This window comes from Saccostrea echinata, unplaced genomic scaffold, assembly GCF_033153115.1.
Source record: "Saccostrea echinata isolate AGI-Se365-2 ecotype Australia unplaced genomic scaffold, CSIRO_AGI_Sech_v1 ptg000060l, whole genome shotgun sequence".
NCBI lineage: Eukaryota > Metazoa > Mollusca > Bivalvia > Ostreida > Ostreidae > Saccostrea > Saccostrea echinata.
In genome coordinates this window covers 4571366-4593175 of record NW_026889809.1, presented here as the reverse complement: position 1 = coordinate 4593175, position 21810 = coordinate 4571366, and the positions used below count along the sequence as shown (strand labels likewise).

At 35.8% G+C, this 21810-nt stretch overlaps 2 protein-coding genes across 2 annotated transcripts in view; one reads left to right on the top strand and one right to left on the bottom strand.

The window, feature by feature from the left end:
• The window catches only part of LOC133175056 (uncharacterized), a 55011-nt gene extending 37211 nt beyond the window's left edge, over positions 1–17800 (bottom strand). The window contains exons 1-16 of the mRNA XM_061310161.1: positions 17681–17800; positions 17140–17305; positions 13578–13697; positions 12192–12305; positions 11951–12085; positions 11636–11744; positions 11391–11534; positions 11136–11292; positions 9906–9969; positions 9714–9801; positions 3370–3533; positions 2670–2846; positions 1995–2320; positions 1513–1681; positions 1143–1348; positions 768–933 (exon numbers count right to left, since the gene is read on the bottom strand). Coding sequence (XP_061166145.1) covers positions 768–933; positions 1143–1348; positions 1513–1681; positions 1995–2320; positions 2670–2846; positions 3370–3533; positions 9714–9801; positions 9906–9969; positions 11136–11292; positions 11391–11534; positions 11636–11744; positions 11951–12085; positions 12192–12305; positions 13578–13697; positions 17140–17193 — 2193 coding nt within the window. The 5' untranslated portion in view covers positions 17194–17305; positions 17681–17800. The remainder of the gene's footprint in view (positions 1–767; positions 934–1142; positions 1349–1512; positions 1682–1994; positions 2321–2669; positions 2847–3369; positions 3534–9713; positions 9802–9905; positions 9970–11135; positions 11293–11390; positions 11535–11635; positions 11745–11950; positions 12086–12191; positions 12306–13577; positions 13698–17139; positions 17306–17680) is intronic.
• LOC133175063 (uncharacterized) overlaps positions 1–21810 on the top strand; it is a 399658-nt gene that overhangs the window by 281280 nt on the left and 96568 nt on the right. The window lies entirely within an intron of this gene.

Here is a 21810-nt window from a genome sequence, read left to right as displayed (position 1 = left end):
CAGTTTGACTGCTTGATGTCCAGGAGTAAAGAAGAAGATTTTTAAAGATTGCATTAATTTTGGTGGTTTTAGCCCCACCCCTCAGGCCCCAGGGGGGCAGGGACCATGAATTTCAAAATTTTTGTTCCCCATCACCCATAGATGCTATATGCCAAATTTGGTTGAAATTGGTTGAGCGGTTTTAGAGAAGAAGCTGAAAATGTTCAAAAGTTAACGCACGACGGACGACGGATAGCAATAGGTCACCCAATCACTCTGGTGACCTAAAAAAAAAATTAAATCTACACAACCTGAGGATGTTAGAATACTAATGTACTGTATAATAAGACTTTTTAAGACACCCACCCTATCTTTACCTTTCATATGTAATTCCCCTTTCAAGAGGGCATGGTATTTCCTTTGAGCAAACTTGAATCCCCTTCACCTAAGGATTTTTTTTGGCATGTTTGGTTGAAATTCGCCAAGTGGTTCTGGAGAAGGTCGAAAATGTGAAAAGTTTACAGACGAACAGACAACTAGATGGACAAACAGCTAGACAGTCAGACAGACAGACAGAGATCAGATAACATGTGATCAGATTCAGATCATCAGAAATGACTAACACTGACAGCAGTCACATACATGTATAAGGAACAGGAAAAAAGAAATTTTACAGCTGGATTACAGTCCTAGTCAGGTGTTCTAACCAATATCCAGGTCCATATAGCCCAAACCACTACATATGCATTTACTGACTAACTTTGACAAGCATGTTGCTATTGACATACTGTGACAATGGTGTAGTGGTTCGGGAAGGTTACTGTGGGAAACACAGATCTCATGTATGGGGTGTGGACTCCACATTCCCTCATCTTCTGAATGACGGGGGTCAGTTTCTGCTTTAGATAATCAGCTCGGAACCCATCCAGTGAAATAAGTAACAGTGGAACTTTACTGAAGGGAACAATGAAAAAAAAAATCCATCAACTCTCTACATAGTTTTAGGTCAATATTACTTCTTTAAAGAAATAAAATTTTAGTACCATAAATGGTACTAGCCTTATTCAACTTCTTAAAAAAAAATTTGAAAATTCTTTTTTTCTATAATTCCGCATGAACTGAATGTTTAACTTTCTGGTAAACCTTATAGAATGATTAATTACCCAGGGCAAGTGTTCTGGCTTTTGTCTTCACAAGGGAGGTCACTCCATTTGTAGGAAATATATTGTGTGGGCCAGAGCGATGTGGGAAGATAGGTCCGTGGACGAGCTGAGGTCTGTTCACTGAAATAGGTTAGGAACCTTAGCCCTGTCAACAGCTCAATGTCGCGGAGTCTTGCTACGTTCTCACGTAAATACTCCTCCTCTGGCTTAAATATAACAAGAAAAAATTTAGAACACTCTCTTTTGAAAATACTAGAGATTATAATGCCTATGCTTGACAAAATCACAGTTTACCCTTGAAAGATTACATCAAAATGAAAGAAACGATGATGAAATAATTAAAGATTTAAAAATATTTCTAATCATTTACCATGCAGTTTGGAACCGACTGTAAGTTAGGCAGAATGAAGGACATGATGTCTAGATCCTGTACGGGGCAGCGGGTCACTGAGGAAAGATGGGAAGAGTTGGAACAGCGAACCAGGACAACATAGAAATGGGTAGGAAGGGGTATCTTCTTTGTGCCAACATCAACATATCTATCAATACATAATTGTAACAATGCAGAATACACACTTACAGCAAAGTGATTTTAATTTCTTGTAGTTTTAAAAAATATTATGAATTTATGGGATATAATAAATTTAAAATAATGAATCAAAATTGTTTGAAACTGGCACATTGTTATAAGGATGTGTTAATGTATAATTCTTATGACACCACAAAATGCAAAATTTAATTAAATTGGCAGTATGCTAATGTATTCAATGCATGATATTGTGACATAAAGATTAAAAAAAAGCATGCAATTACAAGAACTAATTCAACCCATTTTTATTTTACGAGTCTTACTTTGTTTGTGCTGTGAGTCCTTCAGACAGACCATCCGTATTATAATCAAAGGCAGGCCCTACAGTCACACTGAGGTCACCTGGTTGTCGGGCAAAATCAGACAGAATTCTCCACAAGTAGGTCCAGATCCCCAACTTAAACCCTCGGTACATGGGCATGATATTGGAGCTGAGGCTCGGCTCAGTGTTGCTGCTATTTGATTTAAATCCATCATTGAACAGTGAAGTAAATGTCACATTGTCATTCTCATAGTCAGAGCATGGTGAACTGTTGTTTGTAGGAACTCTTCCATCAGTGATGATACAGGTATCTTTTAAAGTCAAATTCTGTAACAGGATTCTTTTTTTGTTAATTATTTACGAGACATGTTACAACAAAAAATTTTAAAGGCAAGTAGAATGAAATTCAGTGACAGATCATAGAAAATAGGTTTTAACACTGTGCATCTAACCATTCAACATTTACATGTATAAACATTTACATGTACTTACAATATGGAATAAATTCTTTGTGCAATATTTTTTTTCTCAAAGTTTCAAAAACAGTTCTGAATCAGCAGTTGTGCTTCCTCAAATCAGTACTTTGGAAGCTTTCATTTCAAAATGTTACTTTTCTACTGGGAGAATTCAGTATTGATAGAGACAGAGGAACGGGTAAGCAGTCAATGGGTATCACCTGACTGTCTTTCAGGACATAGGAGGTCCACACAGGCATGTTGAACTTGTGGCTGTAAGCTGTGGAGTACTCTGTGTTGTGTAGAACACAGGCTTCCAGATCACTGGTCTGTTGTATAACTCCAAAGGGCAGGGACTGGTTACCATCAGCTGACTGGGGGTACACAACAGGGGAACTCTGCAATGATAGGACAAAATACTCATAAATAATTCAAACTTCACATATGTAACCAGCTACTTATCTAATATCATATGATAAAGTGAGCTTATTTCCATTTATCATGTTTTGAGAATTAGAGGAAATAAAATAATGGATGAAAAACTTAGCAGCAGTTAAACAGTAGAAATGTACAGCGGAATCATCGTTGTTCAGGGGGACCAATGTTCATGGGTTATCCTTACCCACTTACAGTGTATTTACACCCCCCTGAATGATTACACTTTGACAACATATTGATACATTGAATCTCTAAATAAATGAGTTACCCACGAAATTACTTCCCCACAAAAAAAGTTAAAGTTTGCTTTCCCAATAAGATTGACCACCATGAAGTAAAATGATTCCACAGTATCTTCTGAAACAAATCACAAAACATATACAGATAGATAGATCCTGTAACAAATCACAAAACATATACAGATAGATAGGTCCTATGGCATTTCTCCAGAGTTTCCTATTAACATTACAGGTTTCCACCTACCACATGACAGCTACAGTTGTTCTGTGGGGTGGACACCCTTGCGGGGAGGGGACAGTTCCTGTAGCTGACTGTAGGGGTTGCCTGTAGAGAAGGGGGCTTGTACATCAGGTCATGAAGAGCCCCAGGGGTTCCATTGTTAGGAGCTGGGTTTATCCCAATTAAATCTACAAAAACATTCATTTTCTTTCAAGATAAATTGCTATATGCACATGTATATGCCATTTGGCACAACATACCGTATAACGGGTATTTTCTGCGGTTGGAAATTTTTGCGATTTAACCCCTAAAAGATGGCAAATTAATTTCTGCGTTTTCAATTTCTGTAGTTGCATTATACCGCAAAAAAATATATACTGGGTATGATCACCAAAGTTGAAACTCTAAGAATTATCAGATAGCTGCCATGTTTACGTTTTATAAATTCATTGAGACATATTGATCAAAGGTGCATGAGAACTGGTATTAAGCTATTTAGCTTAATTAAACTACTATCTTTTAGTTAGTCTTTGTACAATTATGTCGAGTCCCAATTGAAATGAATTATTACAGTATCAGTCCACCCAAACAACAATAAAAATCTTTATTCTACATTGTAACAAACGTTTTATGCGATCTATTAAAATATTTAAATATATAGATAATTAATGCATCCAAGCCATATTCTACAAATACACTTATAGTTAATTGCCATCAAAATTAACCTGGTGTTTATATTTTAAGCTCAAACAAACAGTTGCATAATCAAGTAACCTAAAGTTGACCGTATACAATCACAGGTGCCATGTGCAATGAGGCGTAACTAATCCTGTCAGTCGTCTGCATTGAGTGAAATTCACGAGACAATCAAGCCACATTGTGTATACAAGCAGTAATTATGGTCTCAAGATAAAACACAAGATTAAAAAAAGTGTTAAGGACATTGGCAAGGTTCCTGGATTCTGTATAGAATTTGTTGAAAAATCTTCTGAAGCTGTAATGGTACCCAACATCTTTTATTCTGGCACTTTTTACCTACCAATCCACCCTTATTTTTAAGATTTTGTAAAATAAATGTTTTTTGAATTGTCAATGCATTTTCTATGTAAAAAGTTCATAAAATGAAATTGCAAAATTTTTAACCATAGGATTTTTACAAAACCCATATATTTCATTCTGTTCATATTATTTATACATTATTGTAATCCTATATCTTATGGCATTTGGGTATTTTGGCTGAAAATGCAAATATAAGCTAGAAGACAGACATCCCAGCACTGTTATTTCTATTTGAGTTACTTCCCTTAGCATCCATTATAATAAAAAAAGAAATAAAAAACTGTTTGACTGTATGTATTGTATCATTCATTTGAGTATGAAACATGTTTGTCATGAAAATACTGGCAGATATTTTTAATAATAGTTTTGTTTACTGTTACTCTTGGTTTCCCAGTGGAAGTTGTCTCTGAAAGCACTTGATGTATACCACAATCTCTGTCTCTATCATATGCCAACTGAAGATGGGCCAACCCAAGACCAGATTTGGAAATCTTATTTGCAATCACCTTGGAAATAATTTTATTTTCCAGTAGATATGACAATGAATTGGTATTGTCTTGCACAGTATTCTGAAATTGTATGACTTCCATGTATGATTGGAAGGAAAAACTGTTTTCTTGTAAGATATGATTGTTGAACTTCTGTGCTTTTACGAGATGTAAAAGTGCTCTTGAATCAGATGCAGCATCATGGGCACTGTAGTCTTCATGAAGAAGATCCTTTACGAGATCGACCTGCTTGTATGAAGTGCGTTCTGGTAACTGTTTCCTAAACAATGGAAGTGTGTCCACAAATCCACAAATCAATTTTGAAGCAGGAATACTCTTTTCTGTTGCTAATAATATACGGCAGAAAATACAAGCATCAAAACGAGCATTGTGGGCCATCAAGACAGGTTTTGGAATTTTAGACAGCCAGTCTAGGAAGTTTTGTATTCCTTCTTCTGTAGATGTTGATGGAACGTGATACCCTTCTTTATACATACTCCCTCCTGAAACAGCTAATCCTGTCACAGCAGATGCAGCAGGTGAAATGGGTTTAGAAGGCAAAATATACTGGCTAAAAATTTGTCCCTCAAATGCAGCACCAATCTGTGTGATATCACAGTCTTTACCTACAGAATACAATGAAAGAAAAAACATGTAAAAGTATTATTATACATGCAAATACTTATATAAAATGGATCAAACTAAAAATAAGCATTTTTATATACAATGTACTTGTACAGTTTAGGCAAAGTAAATGTAAGAATATGAGAAAATCAATTTATAGTACATTGACCCATATATGTACCTACCAAGTCCAGTTGTTTCCAGATCAAAAGAAACATAGGAATAATCTGCACTTGTCAATTTCTGGCAGGTTGGTTCAGTAAGTGGGTGTGGAATTTCAATGATGTCATGATTATTGTTGTTCAAATCAACTGCAGTATTGTATGTTTCACCCTCACGTAGTTTGCAGGTTTTCTGTTTGGTACTCCGTTCCTCCTTTTTTATTCGTCTATTTCGTTTATATTTCAATGTTTTTTCTCTTTCATTTCCCATATCTCTTTTCCTGTCATTCTCTTGGGAAACCTTTTTGGTTACTTCACCAGGGGATAAAAGAACAGACTCACAAACCTGCAAATTGTTATTTCTTGGTAAATTTTCAATTCAAAAACATTTTTAAAAATATAAATAAATCTTATTCTCCATAACATATATTAAACACATTATACAGAATTTTTATATCATAAAAATTATGTCATAACTAGAAATGTTTACCTCTGATACATATCCATATCCTATGTTCTTTTGTGCCACTGCAGCTGCAATTCGAAAGTCGTTACTTTCTGAACCTGAGTAAAAATGGGCCTTTGGAGCTTTACTGGATATAGTGTTGTTTAGACTTTCATTGGCCTGTGAACTTCCCAGGGATGACAGCTTTTCTGCTTTATCTATGTATTTCTGCAATAAAGTCATAATGCTGGTCTTGAAATTTACATCAGTGAGGTATCTATTGTATGGCAAGTTTTTTGGTTTATAGGTTAATGGAGATCGTAAATATCCACACCAAGAGTCACAAAAGGAATGGTCACCGAAGACATGTTTCCCTATCGCCAACAAGTTTTTCTTCATTTTTTCCCCATTTCCCTGATGCTGAGACACACAATACTTGAAGCATTTAGATAAATGTCCAATGGTTTTGGCAGTGAGTTCTCGAAAATTCTTGACTTTTTTCAGATCATACAGTTGGTTTGTGAATTCTTTTAGTGTATGGTTCTTGTCACACATTTTTTTCAGATCTGGTTTCACCTCACTTCTGGCTCTTGCAATTGTGGTGGAATCGTTGTCCATAATGATGGTATCTATGGAGACATCCTGTTTGTCTAATTCCCGAAGCATGTTGACACACATATCGGATTCCATTGCCTTCGAACTTCCTTTCCAATTTTGTCTACAGTCATGTTTAGCTGAATCACATTCCCTCCTTTTCCCAACCTCACATGTCCTACAAAACTTGTTGCGTGTTGAAAATGCTATACATTTTCCGGACTTGTTGCCAATAAATGTTGCATGTCCTAAAAAAAGAGGGGCTCAAATAAGCACAAAACTTGCATTGCAGTGTAAGAAAAAAATTAATTTGGATATATGTTCAAGAAATAAAATGTACACAGAAACAATTTCATTTTTTATTTATATGATTCCATTATAATTCCTGCTGTGTGGAAACTGAATTGAATCTTATATCCAGTACTTACCAGATAGGCTACTATATGACCTCCCTGATCCCCTCTTTTGCCATCCACCATCAAATGACACAGATAATCCCTCTGAACTGTCTCTAAAGTATGAATAAATATGTATGTCATGAAGCCTAATGTTATTATTTATTTCATTTGATAGAATTTGATGTTTTAGAGATCTATGTGATACTTTGTTACCTGCAGAACTCTTAGCATTATGGTTTCATATTTTTGTCTTTTACCATAACACTATATATCCCGTAATGCAAATATGGTGCAATTTACAGCGCATGATTTTCTGTGCATGGTTTGTGGATGTATTTGTCGAATTTCCATCATTGGTCAATCAACTACCTTTCATTCTCTAGTTCTAGGAATATTCTATTTCCAACCTGTTTATTTAATCCACCTCCTAACCCTTTATATTCATCTCTACAGGCCATTATAATCACTTGTTATGAATTTTGTGCCATACAAAGAAAATTCAAAACAAGTGAGTTTATTGGTCTGCAGAAATGACTATAAAGGTTAGGAGGTGGATACAATATACAGGTTGGTAAAATGTCTATAATTAAGGAATGAAAGGTAGTTGATTGACCATGTTGGAAAGTGGAGAAAAACATTCCCAACTGTGCGCAGATAATCATGCGCCATAAATTGCACCATATTTGCATCATGGGATCTGTAGCGTTATGGTCAAAGACTAAAATATAAAACATAACGCTACAGTTCTGCAGCTAATACTTTGTCTGCATGTTATTTACATATACCATGACAAGGAAAGAAAATTTTAATACACTCATTGATCCATATATTCATCTGCATATTTTTGAAGCTAAACATGTATATATTATTAATTACCCTGTCATTTCTTTTTCCTTTGCTGCAGCAGTTGAACAGCTAGTCTGGGCAACATTTTCAACTGCACATCCTATTTCTCTCTCTCTCTCCTTTAGAGTCGTTTTTGAACAGGGGGGAATATTAAGTGTAGATAATAAATTCGACATCTTCCTTTCACCAATGCCACTGTGTAAAATACCTGAATCAAACACAGTTTATATGAGTCATGTTTTTATGTCATGATTTCCTAATGCATTTGTAGTCAAATAGTATGTTTGTAGATCAATTTATTAGTTGACATAAATGATAAATTATAAGTGATTTGAAAAGCAATTTAACTTTTCATTGTATCATTTAGACATATCATATCATAAAACAAAGCTTTAATAACTTTTACCTAAAGCTAACTTGGTGTTTACATCCCAAACTCTTTTTCCACTTGAAGACTCATTCATCCCATGTCTTTTTCCTGTTGGTACAATGTTTACGCCATCACACAATGTACACCTTACGTATAAAAGAGAGCCTAACCCATATCGTCTCTCATTCACAATATCTGTGATATTCAATGGAAATTTGGAATGACAGACAGAACAACCCTCTAACAGTTTATCAACTAAGAATCCCAGTTCGACTATTCTTCTACCTCGTCTCCAACTAATCACTGTCGAACTGTCTTTGTTTTGATCTACATCTTCATCACTGCTAAAAATGTGTCCGTCACGAGAAGCAGAAAAGTTAATTGACGAGGCACAGTCTGGTGTTTCAGGCACACGTCCTGCACTATCATTACATGTTTCAACATCATTGCGCTTACCAGCATAACTGTGATCAACATTGATATGCTGATTGTCTCTCCCCTGGACACAGCGTTCAATAAAGTCGTCGTTACTTTTCTTTCTTGCTGTTGAAACGAATCTACCTGTTGAGGACGATCTCGCTCGCTTCATGTTTTCCTAAGTAACATACTCTTTTCTGATTTTCACAGTTTAGAGAGTTCTAAAACGGGAGATCACTCATGAATAATTTTACTAGGGGCAGATTACTCTAATTGACCGCTTTATAAGTCAAAAAACCCATGATCTAAACCTTTTTTCTCCGGATTACCGTGACTTGCCAATGTCCTTAAAGAAAGAAAGAAAAGCTAATATGTGTTGTTTGAAGCTATCGGAGTTTGGATGAATAATTGCGAAATCTCTTTTGGTCATTTACATGTAGGCCTACATGCATATCCGTATAAAATAAAGAAATAGGTACAAGAAAAGATCTTTTGTATAAAATTATTGAATTGATATTATTTACAGGAACGTTTTGATTCAATATGTTTTGGACAAATCCTGAGTGACATCTAAAATCTTCGACTTTCGATGACACCCGAATATTCTCGCTAACGAGGACGTGTCCACTCATGAGTCTGCAGATGCATCGTTTTTAAGAACCTTGCGTCCCAAATAATTTTGCTGCGTCCAGTACGCAGCTTCTTGCGTTAATGAGAATCCTGTGACATACACACAACTTATCATACTTGCATGTATAAAATATATATCTGAAGAAATATTGAAAAATATTTTGCGATTGTAATTTTTGCGGATTTGTCCTTTCCGCAAAATTCCGCAAAAATTGGACAACCGCAGAAAATACCCGTTATACGGTAACCTATTTGCACATCAACTTTAGAAATATACATTGTATAAAGAAAGAGTTTCTGGATGCCAATTTTTCTATCTGCTTTATGTGAAAGTACCTGACATTAGATTGTACAACTCTATGTTCTCAAAAGGCTGGGAACTGTAATTCTGTTTGAAACCTGGTCCATGTGCCAGGAACAGAGCCTGAAAATGAAAGAATTGTAACATATGAATAGCATGTAAGGTTTGAAAGACTGCATACTATAAAATTTATCAACTCTAGAATAAATAAATTTTCTCATACATACCTGCATGCTTTTGTATAAGTTATCAAATCCATGGTTTCCCTCTAAACAGTAGGTATGTTTATCTCTGAAATATAGGATTTAATAGATAAACCACATAGAAACTAGAAGTACTGTAAGCACTGAGCTCACATGATGATACCCCTGCTCCCATATGTACATGTATACACAAGTAATGGCATAGTTCATTTCTTGGCAGTATGTAAATGAGATTCTGTGAAAGTTCCATTGAATTTCATTCATTCACTCATTTAGGAGGTGTTGCATTAACAAAATGGGTACCCCTTTACTGAGTATAATGGCAAAATCCATGATTTGCTGTGGGAAACCCCAAATATCTCTCCAATCAAAACATTGAATAGGAGGTTCACAATGGCACTACGTAATAAAGTCTCTTTTTTATCCAGTGGTATAGGAGGCATTGTGGATAGATGGACACCCCCCAATTTTAAATAATGGCAGTGTATCTTTTGCTCTGGGAACAAATATGTCTCCAATCGAAAAATATAATAGGAGATGCACAATGCCAGTATAATAAAATTTTGTGAAAGTGTCATTAAATTGCATCCAGTGGTGTAAGAGGAGTTGTGAATAAGAGATGGGTATCCATAAGTGTAATGGATGGAAGGATGTATGGATAAACAATCCCATCAATACATGTATATACTTCCTACATTTGAAGCGGGAGGTATAATGGCAATATTTTGGGTGTCTCTCAAGAACAAATGCTATAGCTAAAGCAGAACATACGGTGTAAACAATCTAAACCAGTCAAGTGCTGACCATATTTATGTTCAAAACTACTTCTTATTTTAATATTAACAAGTACACAGACTGCAGTTGATCATCCAGCAAATACTAGCATGAAACAAATGGTGAGGAAAATTTAGATCCAGCAGTACATATAATTTGCTCAAAACAAGATACTGTATACAGCCCATTTTATTTTCGCCCCTTCACCATTGTACATGTAATTTAAAATGGGGCCAATTCAAAGTAAACAGCATTATCCCTTTAACAAAAACTGTGCCTGGGCAAATTTAAAACAGGGCAAAATTGTTTGCAAGTGTGAAGGGCAAAAATAACCCTGTATACAGTAATTAGCTTGCTGATATTTCCATGTTCTGTACTTCAAATAATTACGTAAATATTTCTCTGTTATATTGATTCTGTGCATTCAAACTAAGCTATATATAATGGACACTCCTTTGCTGTCATACTCTATTTACTTACTTAGCTACCATCCATTTAGCCTGTACATCCATGATGATATCTCCAATCCTTTTGTTGTTGGTATAATGGTGTCTGACAGGGACATCTGACTTTGAAAACATTTGAATATGTCCACTCTTACATGCCAACTTTTTCATCACTTCCTCTACAGAGGATGCTGGGCAAAAAGGCATACAGCTAAGTATTACTGATCTAGAAGGAAGGTACCTTTTTATTTAAAACTTGCTACAACATTCATCTTTCCTTTATACTCACAGTTTTTCTTTTTTTTCACCACCTTATTCTCTATATAGAAGTCTTTATGTATACTGCCAATGGTCCCATCAAAAATGAGGTAATCGTCTGTGTGAAGGTAAGAATTCAGAAACACTCGACGAGAGCAGGATGTCTTCTCCATTCCTATAAAGCAATAGTTACACAAGTATTCAGTGATTATGAGGGTAATTAACCAGATACACATTATTAGGTAAAAAAACATGCTAAATGTATCTAAATTTTACCGTGATCTGCCAGTATGATTAAATTAACACAGTTGTGGATCTGTCTTCTGTATAGCCCATTCATAAGACGAGAGATTATATTGTCCATCTTTCCCAACATTTCATTCACCTTAGCAAAAATTCATACTTACTGTTAGATCATGATGCATAAATGTCTATATACAACAAGATACAGAGATTGTGTTAATTTATTAAGTCATTCACTCTAATTTAACAAAGTGGGTGTAAAGAGAGTTTTACTGTACCTATACATATGTTAGATTTAAAGTAAAAATCACTATGAACTGGTTAGTACAAGAATTTGATACAACATACCTCTGGTCCCTTTGGCCCTACTTCATGTCCTGTGTGGTCCGGTTCATCAAAGTACAGCATGACAAAGTCTGGACGGTCACTGGTGGTCACACTTAGCCAGTCCAACACTGTGTCTACCCTCTCCTCATAAGGTATCTTCCTAAATGACATTTTAAATTTACAATTCTCAATGTTTTTCCTTGGATAGTTAGTTACTGATCTTTTTTATCTGATTTGAAAAGTTGCTTTCTCCAGAAATGACTTGCCCATCATAGGGTTTCCAGATATCTGGGTACTGGCCACTAATATTGACGTCAGACCCAACCCAGAAGAAAGACGCACTCTTTTTCCCTTGTTTGCGAGCTGTTATCCACAACTGTTATCAATAAATATACAACTGTATAATTAAAATAAATACATATCTTAATCAAAATCTCTCCATAATGCTAAATACACCTAGAAAGAAACTAATATCCTGTACATTTATTTTTACTGAAGTCAAGAGATCCCTTGGAAATCCCTTGGATCTTGATAGGAGGGGTTTTCAAAAAGTTCATAGACTGGTGCCATAAGATTTTAAGGAGCCAAAGATAAATTTAAACACACTTATTCAACATCATTTTTTCTGTCTAGAGAATAATTTAAAATTATAAGGTATCATGGTTTATCTTTGAATAAATTGTTAATGTTCATGTAAGCAATGGTATGATCACACGGGGAAACCTAAAAATACATGTACACAGCAAGAAATAATCAATTTTTTCACTGGTCACTCGGGCAATCACCTTCAATTTTAACTGGTCAACTCATTACTTTCACTGTCCCACTGGGCCAGGTGATTTTAAAAAGACTGGCCCAAATCTATAATAATAATAGTAATATTTTGTTTATATTGTGATACTTTTTAAAATAGTACAACTTAGCAAAACAAGAAACGACAGCACTAGAACTAGGACACACAACCCTGTCAAGTTAATTAGTCTGATTGTGAATGACTTTTGTTATGCATAAAAAAACACTGACCCGAAGGGCACATGTCCTCTACAATGTACGTACTAGCCCAGATTAAAAATTCACTGGCTCCAGACCAGCAGGCCATCAATTATTTCAAGCCCTGATGTGTACCATGGTTTTCTTTTTTCAGTGAATGAAATGAAGAAAATCTTTTGATGTGAGCATTTCTATCCAATAATCAATTTAAATTCACATTTGTGGTGTCACACAGTTTTTTTTGTAAAATTTTAAAAGTTTTCCTCATTTTGTCAGTTCTATAAGATCTTGCCATAAATTCAATAGAAAGAGCTAAAAATAAGTACCCAGTAGTAAAAAATAGTGCCAGAAAGGGAAGGGTGGTTTTTGGATGCATTTTATAGTCCCACTCTGGAAAAACTTACAAAGACTTCAGAAATGTTTGGGAGAAACAAAATGATGAATTCAAAAATTAACCTTGTTGCATATTATTGGATTTCTGAGTCAAAGGTGCGTATGTTAAACACACTTACACAGTTGAAAGTATAGATAAAAGAAATGACAGTTCAAGTTCTAGTGTCATCATTTACAAGAATTTTGACACATTCCAATGTCTGAGATACAAGTACCATCATAAACCCAAAACCTATACAGACATTCTTCTTAAATTTGTACTCACAGGCTCCCCGCCCCACCATGCTGGGTTACTCTTTGTGTTTGTGTAGATGTGGAAGGTGTCATTTATTTTTTCATCATACATATTGTTGTCAACAATTCCGTGAGATTCAGGATACAGACCCTACAATTCAAATCAACATCAAATGTTATACAATGCCATTCAATGCAATGTAATGAAATTTACAACATGATCAATTGTTTAAAATAGACAATAATTGAATAGTTTCATATATCATATTCTAAATCTACTAGATACACAGATTTTACAGTTTTTAACAACCATTTCTTATTTGCCACAAACTCTACCATGCAAAATAACATTGCACCATGTAAAATAATGTTGTTTATCAAATGATGTATTACATGCTTGCTTTGCAATTTCCAGAATCAGTGATCTTCATGTAGATTTTGCAAGTTAATCAAAAATAGAACAATTAGTCTGTGAGCCAATAGTAATATTCCTGCTCTGAAGTGAATATACACTCTATGTCAATATACACTCTATGTCAATATACACTCTATGTCAATATACACTCTATGTCAATATACACTCTTTGTCAATATACACTCTTTGTCAATATACACTCTATGTCAATATACACTCTTTGTCAATATACACTCTTTGTCAATATACACTCTTTGTCAATATACACTCTATGTCAATATACACTCTTTGTCAATATACACTCTATGTCAATATACACTCTTTGTCAATATACACTCTATGTCAATATACACTCTATGTCAATATACACTCTATGTCAATATACACTCTTTGTCAATATACACTCTATGTCAATATACACTCTATGTCAATATACACTCTTTGTGAACATACACAAGATCAGTTTAAGAAATATTCTACTTACTATGATTTTTTTTCTTTAAGGTTCATCTTTTTTATCATCATTAAAGTTTATCCAGAAAGTCATTATGTCCACAGTAACAAAACATAAGAACCAAAGCAATGCAGGGATAAACAGTAACTTGAATCGGACTTGTACAAAAATGAATCCTACCATATGGCATGCCAAAACAAAGAGTTTGCTAAAATTTCAAGCAGCTGCTATGATAAGTTGCTAATAAACTGTGACAGAAATTTGGTACAGACAGATGCAAGGATAAACAGGAAGTTGACATAGGATTCATACAAAAATGAATCCTACCATATGGCATGCCAAAACAAAGACTTTGCTAAAATTTCAGGCATCTGCAAAGAGTAGTTGCTGAGAAAACTGTGAAGAAAATTTGTTACGAACAGACAGACAGACAGACACACACACACACAGACAGATAGAGACAGACACACAAGGGTAAAACAGAATACTGTAAACCAACTATTATTTGCGTCAACTTTTATTTGTGATTCGTCACTTTGAAATCAATCCGCGACGATTAATTTTCGCGACTGAGGAAACATTATCTACAAATACAAAGCAAAATAAATGATTCGCGGCGATTAATATTTGCGAGTTAAAGTAAGTTGAGAATCTTGCGAATATTTCTCGCACGCGAATAAAAGTTGGTTTACAGTACCCTCAAGGAGAGGGGGCATAATTAGTCTAATATTTCAGATTGATGAAGACATTAGATGTAAGTACTTGATTTTTAAAAAAACCTTACATCTTTGTAATATTTTAAGCATATAATATAAAACTCTCTTTCTTATACTGCATCCCACATCAGCCTCTGGTCACTTTATATCAGCCTTTGGGTGGACAGCCCCTGGTCACTTTATATAAGCCTTAGGGTAGACAGCCCCTGGTCACTTTATATAAGCTCTTTACTAGACAGCCTCTGGTCACTTTATATCAGACCTTGGGTAGACAGCCCCTGGTCACTTTAAATAAGCCCTTGACTAGACAGCCTCTGGTCACTTTATATCAGCCTTTTTTAGACAGCCCCTGGTCACTTTATATTAGCCAGACAGCCCCTTGTCACTTTTAATCAGCCCTTGACAAGACTGCCCCTGGTCACTTAATATCAGTCCTTGGCTAGACTGCCCATGGTCACCTAATATCAACCCTTAGCTAGACCGCTCCTAGTCACTTAATTAGTGATGGGACATCAGTTAATTTTCATAACCGATCATCGGTTGGAATCAGTTACTGCTTCCGATGCAATTTTACCGATTATAATCGGATTTCATAGTTTTGTATACATAAAGCAGACTATTACAATTCTTTCATAGTATTTCTTTAACATGAATACGTAAAACATATAATATATTATTTTCTTTGTTTAGCTTCTTTTACACTTTCTAGGCTTCTTTTACACTTTCTAGGCGTCGCCCAGGTGGCGCAGTGGTTAGAGCATCTGCTCTAGAGTCGCAGAGTAAGGAGTTGACCCTTACGTCCCGGGTTCGAATCCCACTGTGGGACGTGGAGACCGGTCCTTTGGATGAGACCATATAAACCGAGGTCCCGTGTCGCATTAGGTGCTGGCACCAAAAAGATCCCTCACTGCTCAATGGTCGTATAAGTGCCGAGTATAGGACAAAATTTGCAGCTCTCCACCGGCAAGTGGTGGCGTCTCCATATGAGTGAAAAATTCTCGAGAGGGACGTTAAACAACATACAAACAAACAAACAAACACTTTCTAGTCCGAAAAAAATTATGTTCGTTTCCTGTAACATTCCCAAAAAATCAAGGGTCGGTAGGTCGGGAATTTTTTTTGTTTTTTTTTTTTGTTTGTTTGTTTGGGTTTTTTTTTTGGGTTATAGGAAACACATAATTTTTTCAGGCCATATATATGCACTTTTCGGTTCTTAATCACCTCTGCTTCGTGCTAGTTGGCAAGTATCAGATGCAGACGCCATTTTCTTTCATTAAGAAGAAATAAATTTTAAACCAGAAATGGATAATTCTGGAATGTATTGTATTAGAAGTATGTTTCCAATGATCGATTATGAAAAATTATAATCGATCATCGGAATCGGTAGCATTTTTTCGTCGACAATCGATGTTTTCTGATTATCAGTACAACACTACACTTAATATCAGGCCTTGACTAGACCGCCCCTAGTCACTTTATGCCCTTGGCTGGACAGCCCCTAGTCACTTCATATCTGCCCTTGGCTAGACAGACCCTGGTCACTTTATATCCACCCTTGGCTAGACAGACCCTGGTCACTTTATATCAGCTTGGCAGCCCCTGATCACTTTATATCAGCCCTTAGCTAGACCATCCCTGGTCACTTTATATCAGACCTTGGTTAGACAGCCTTTTTGTCACTTTATTTTGTCCCTTATCTAGATGGCCCCTGGTCACTTTATTCCAGCCCTTTGCTATAGAGCCCCTGGCTACTGTATCAGCCCTTGGGTAGATAGCCTCTGGTCACTTTATATCAGCCATTTGGCTAGACAGATCTGGTAATTGTAACAGACCTTGGCTGGACAGCTCCTGGGCTGATAGAGAGTGACCTTGTCATTGAGCTTATTTGGGATGCAGTATAAAAATGATATGTGATGTATCAATGTTTTTTTCAGGCATTTCTGCTTATGACTTAGAAATTATGACTAAATAATAATAAAGTTCTGCTAAGAAGTAAAGATAATCATACAGTGACTATGCTGTAATGGTTTGGAAATGTCAGTGTTGGGTAAACAGATCTCATGTATGGAGTGTGTACACCACAATGACTGAGCTTTTGTAAGGTGGGGGTAAGGTTCCTAGTCAGGTAATCTGCTCTGAAGCCATCCAAAGAAACAAGAAGTAGAGGAGAGGTGCTGAAAACAGGAAATATCTCTATAATTAAATATTACCTAGGACTGTAAAGGAAAATCTCAGGTAAATATTCAACACAAAGTGCTGCTTTATTTAGGCATTTGCTAGTGAGACAAATTGGTAAAGCATTGATAATTCCTATGGATAAAGTCTGTCTTTAGTGTTTAGCATTAATTAGCTGAAGTTTTACATTTCCAGCATACAGTACATCATACATACATGTATATAAAGCCAAGGTGTTTAAATCTGCTCTCCCTTTTCACTCAGAGGAGTAGGAACAGATTAAAACCCCTGTGTTTTAAATGTACTCAAATCATATTTCTTCAAGTATCTTATTTAATCATTATGAATTCAAAGTATTCCATAACAAAGTATACCTCCATGGGCATGTTTTTGGTGTGGAATCATGGGGCAGACACGGTTCGTCTATCCAGTTTTTTCCTGTGTCCGTTGTTGTGAGTTTACCTGATGTAGTTGTGAGCTTTTCCTGTGTAGTGGTGTGCTTATTTGGTGAAGTGGATTGAATGGTGGGCACAGTGGATTGAATAGTGGACACTGTGGTTGGAACAGAAGTAGTGGTAGAGCCACGGAGTTCATCTTTATCGGACTCGTCATTATCATTGCTTTTCTTCCTGAGTCCTATTCCCAACCCAATGCCAAGACTGACTGCAATTCCAAGTATCAACTAAAAAAATCACAATACAACAAGGGATCACTAAACTTAATGGCTCTTTTCAAACAATAATAAATATTCATCATAATTTTAATCAAATGTAGGCCTAGTACATTTTATAAAATAAAGGTCACAGGAGACACCGCTTTAAAGTCCAGTGATGGTCAAAAATATTTTGAGGAATTATTTAATTACCCATGCACAAAATGGTTAAAAATGCACGTTTACTTAACTCTATAATGTAAATATAGTCAAAATAGGAAGAGGGTTTAGAGGAGTTGTGTCCCCTGAAAACCAGCAGCTAGTTTTGCAAGATTTAACCCACCCACCCACCCTTGTTAGAATTTTGGTCGTTTTGTGGTGTGCTGAAGCTACATGTAGAAAGCTTGTCATCAAAGATGAAATCTCATCAAGATTATCAGTTTATCCCAAATTGAATCCCAGATAGAAAAAGAATTAAAAAAAAAGGGGGGGGGGGAATCCAGAACAGTGAACAGCTGAACAGTACTCATCAGCTCATACAGAATATGGTATTTTAGAAAATATGACACAAAAATATCTGTTCCTTTATTTACAAAGGCAGAGCATTTAAGCTGATATAAATAGTACACTAGAATCTCATTTCAAAAATACCTCTTCGACTTACGTCTTACTGCACAAGCAGGATATTCTATTAGCACGAAAATTACAAACAATACTCGAACAAATACCACATTTCCGATATACTCTCTCTCTCTCCTACTTACAATTACAGCTGTGATGATATACCGTGACCGCTTCTTCCGTCTGGCACCATCGAATAACTTAATAAAATAAACAGTATGATAACTCAGCACAACTTTTTGCTGAAGATCTGTAGCTCGCTGGTCTGAAAAAATTGGGATGGACAGTCGTCCATCCGAACAGACCAGCGAGCTACAGGTCTGCAGCTACTCAACAATTAAAGTGTAAAATGACGCAAACAATATCTGTGTCTAGAAAATTCATCAACATAAATTAGTATTTATTTATTTTTTTTATTTTTTATTTATTTAATTTTTTTTTTTTTTGACAACTGTTAAAAATCTAGACATTTTTATCTGTTCATTCTGCAACCACTGTCAAATTCTGCAGCAAGCATTGTGTAGTTTGGATTTTTCCCATAATGATTAGTATGTACCTCTGTTGTTGATGTGGAATTGATCTGAGAGGCTTCGCCGTCAGAGTCCTGAAAAATCAAATGATGTGTCGTGACCAGTATAAGTATTGAATGTAGTTAAGTGTAACATTGAAAATTTTCACCCCAAGAAAACCATTGTCAACCAAGGCGCAGCCGAGGTTGACAATGGTCTTCGAAGGGTGAAAATTTTCAATGTTACACTCAACTACATGCAGTATTTATCATATTATACTGAATGTTTTACACAAATATATATAACAGTGAACCTTGCGAGCATAAATTCTGCGCAGTCACTTTTTTTGGAACATCACCCGTCGTCAAGCAATGTTGACTGTTGGCACGCTGGAGGGCGTCACTTCATCATTAAGCGGGTAATCAGATTCAATTAATTTACATGAAAGTATAATATTTATATAATATTACTGTAGTACTAAGGCATGCGCAGATCGGGAGGGGGTCGGGGAGGCCAAAGTTATTAAATTTCTATGCAAAGTAATAAAAAATGACCTTGGACCCTGCCTAGGAAACATAGAGCCCAGGTAATATGGCTATGCGAGCCATGTATCAGAAGAAAAGTAGACTCAGTAATAAAAAGCTTGTTCTCCCTACCTAACACCCTACCCCCACCCCCACTCGCGATTTATCGAAAAAAGGATTTTCAGTTGTCAGGTTTGGGAAACTTCACAGTTTTTTTTTAAATAGTGTATCAAAAGCCCGTGTCACCATTACAAACCTATCTGGAAGTTTTCCATTAATTCTCATAACAAAAACCACCTTTTTTTGGAACATCACCCGTCGTCAAGCAATGTTGACTGTTGGTACGCTGGAGGGCGTCACTTCATCATTAAGCGGGTAATCAGATTCAATTAATTTACATGAAAGTATAATATTTATATTATATTACTGTAGTACTAAGGCATGCGCAGATCGGGAGGGGGTCGGGGAGGCCAAAGTTATTAAATTTCTATGCAAAGTAATAAAAAATGACCTTGGACCCTGCCTAGGAAACATAGAACCCAGGTAATATGGCTTTGCGAGCCATGTATCAGAAGAAAAGTAGACTCAGTAATAAAAAGCTTGTTCTCCCTACCTAACACCCTACCCCCACCCCCACTCGCGCTTTATCGAAAAAAGGATTTTCAGGTTTGGGAAACTTCACAGTTTTTTTTAAATAGTGTATCAAAAGCCCGTGTCACCATTACAAACCTATCTGGAAGTTTTCCATTAATTCTCATAACAAAAACCAAAATAAAGTTTTCAAAACAAATGCTATTGGAATCCTCCTTTATGGCTTTGAGTCCTGGAAGTTGACAAACAGCATCACACAAAACCTAGACTTCTTTCTTTACAAGATTCCTCCGTAGAATACTTATGATATTCTAGCTGAACAAGATCAGCAAAGAGGGGGCTGTATAAAAAAAAAACACAAACAGCTGCCATAGCTGACCAGATTAATGGAAAGCGATGGATATTGATTGGCCATGTCATGTCCTAAGAATGGAAACATCAGATATACCAAGGGTAGCTTAAACGATGGAATTCACCAGTGAAACGAAACAGAGGGCGACCAAAGGAGACACGGCGGCGATCAGTGGATAAAGAGATGAAAGAATCATGCATGGATGGATTTGGGGCGTGGTGCAGGAAATGTCAGCTGACAGACGGAGATGACGGTCCTTGGTGCAGGCCTTATGTGCTCAGTGCACGAAGAGGACTGAACCCAAGCTTGTCAGAAAATTTTCGGGTCCTACAATTTTTTTAAAATTGATTTTGCCCCCCTCCCTCCTTTATGGAAAAAATCCTGAATCAGCGCATGACTTTTTCACCTGATTATTTTCTTGATTGGAAAAAAATGACAAAAAAAAGCTACTAGTATATATTTAAAAAACTCCATATCTTTGGTACAAAACTGAAAAAAAGAATGCAATAATCCAGGTTTCGGTAGTGTAAATTGCGTTGCAAATACTTGTATGAATGATTTTTTAAAATTATTTTCATTACCTCAAAACCAATCCATCATTAAACAGAAATCCCTAGAATGATCTTATTGTGCGGACACAACCGTTCATTAGCTTTGTATACGAGGGTTGTTCAGTAATATCATGGACAAATTGTCTATGTGAAAAATAACGAATACTATACGTTAGTAGATTTTTCATCACTATGCAAATTTTGAATGTATATATGCTTAAGTATACAAAATATGGCATTTTATGCTATATATACATGTATACCGACAAAATGATTGGGATGGGCAGAGCTTCACTAAAAAAAACCCTTTCAAAAAATACTCTATACAGGGTAAAGTAACCTACATAGGATATCAAAGTTACATTGTAAAGTTTCATCATATCATAGTAAATCAAAGTATTAAAGTAAACTATAGTTTACTATAGTAAACTTAGTTCATTAAAGTATTGGTTTAAATATAGTTATGGCAATTTTTGTAAGCCCCCACCCACCCCACGGGTCTTGGACCGTTCTATGACCCTGGGGGGTCAGAATCGTTTCATGATCCTTGGATCATTACATTAGAGAAGATTTTGTTGAATATTTGAGAAATAATAGACCCTGTGCATTAGCGCTGATTAAGTTTTATTTACCTATAAAACACGATGTGTATATGAACATGTGATTTGTATGGAAATACCAGTTAAGAAGTAAACCTTTGTAAA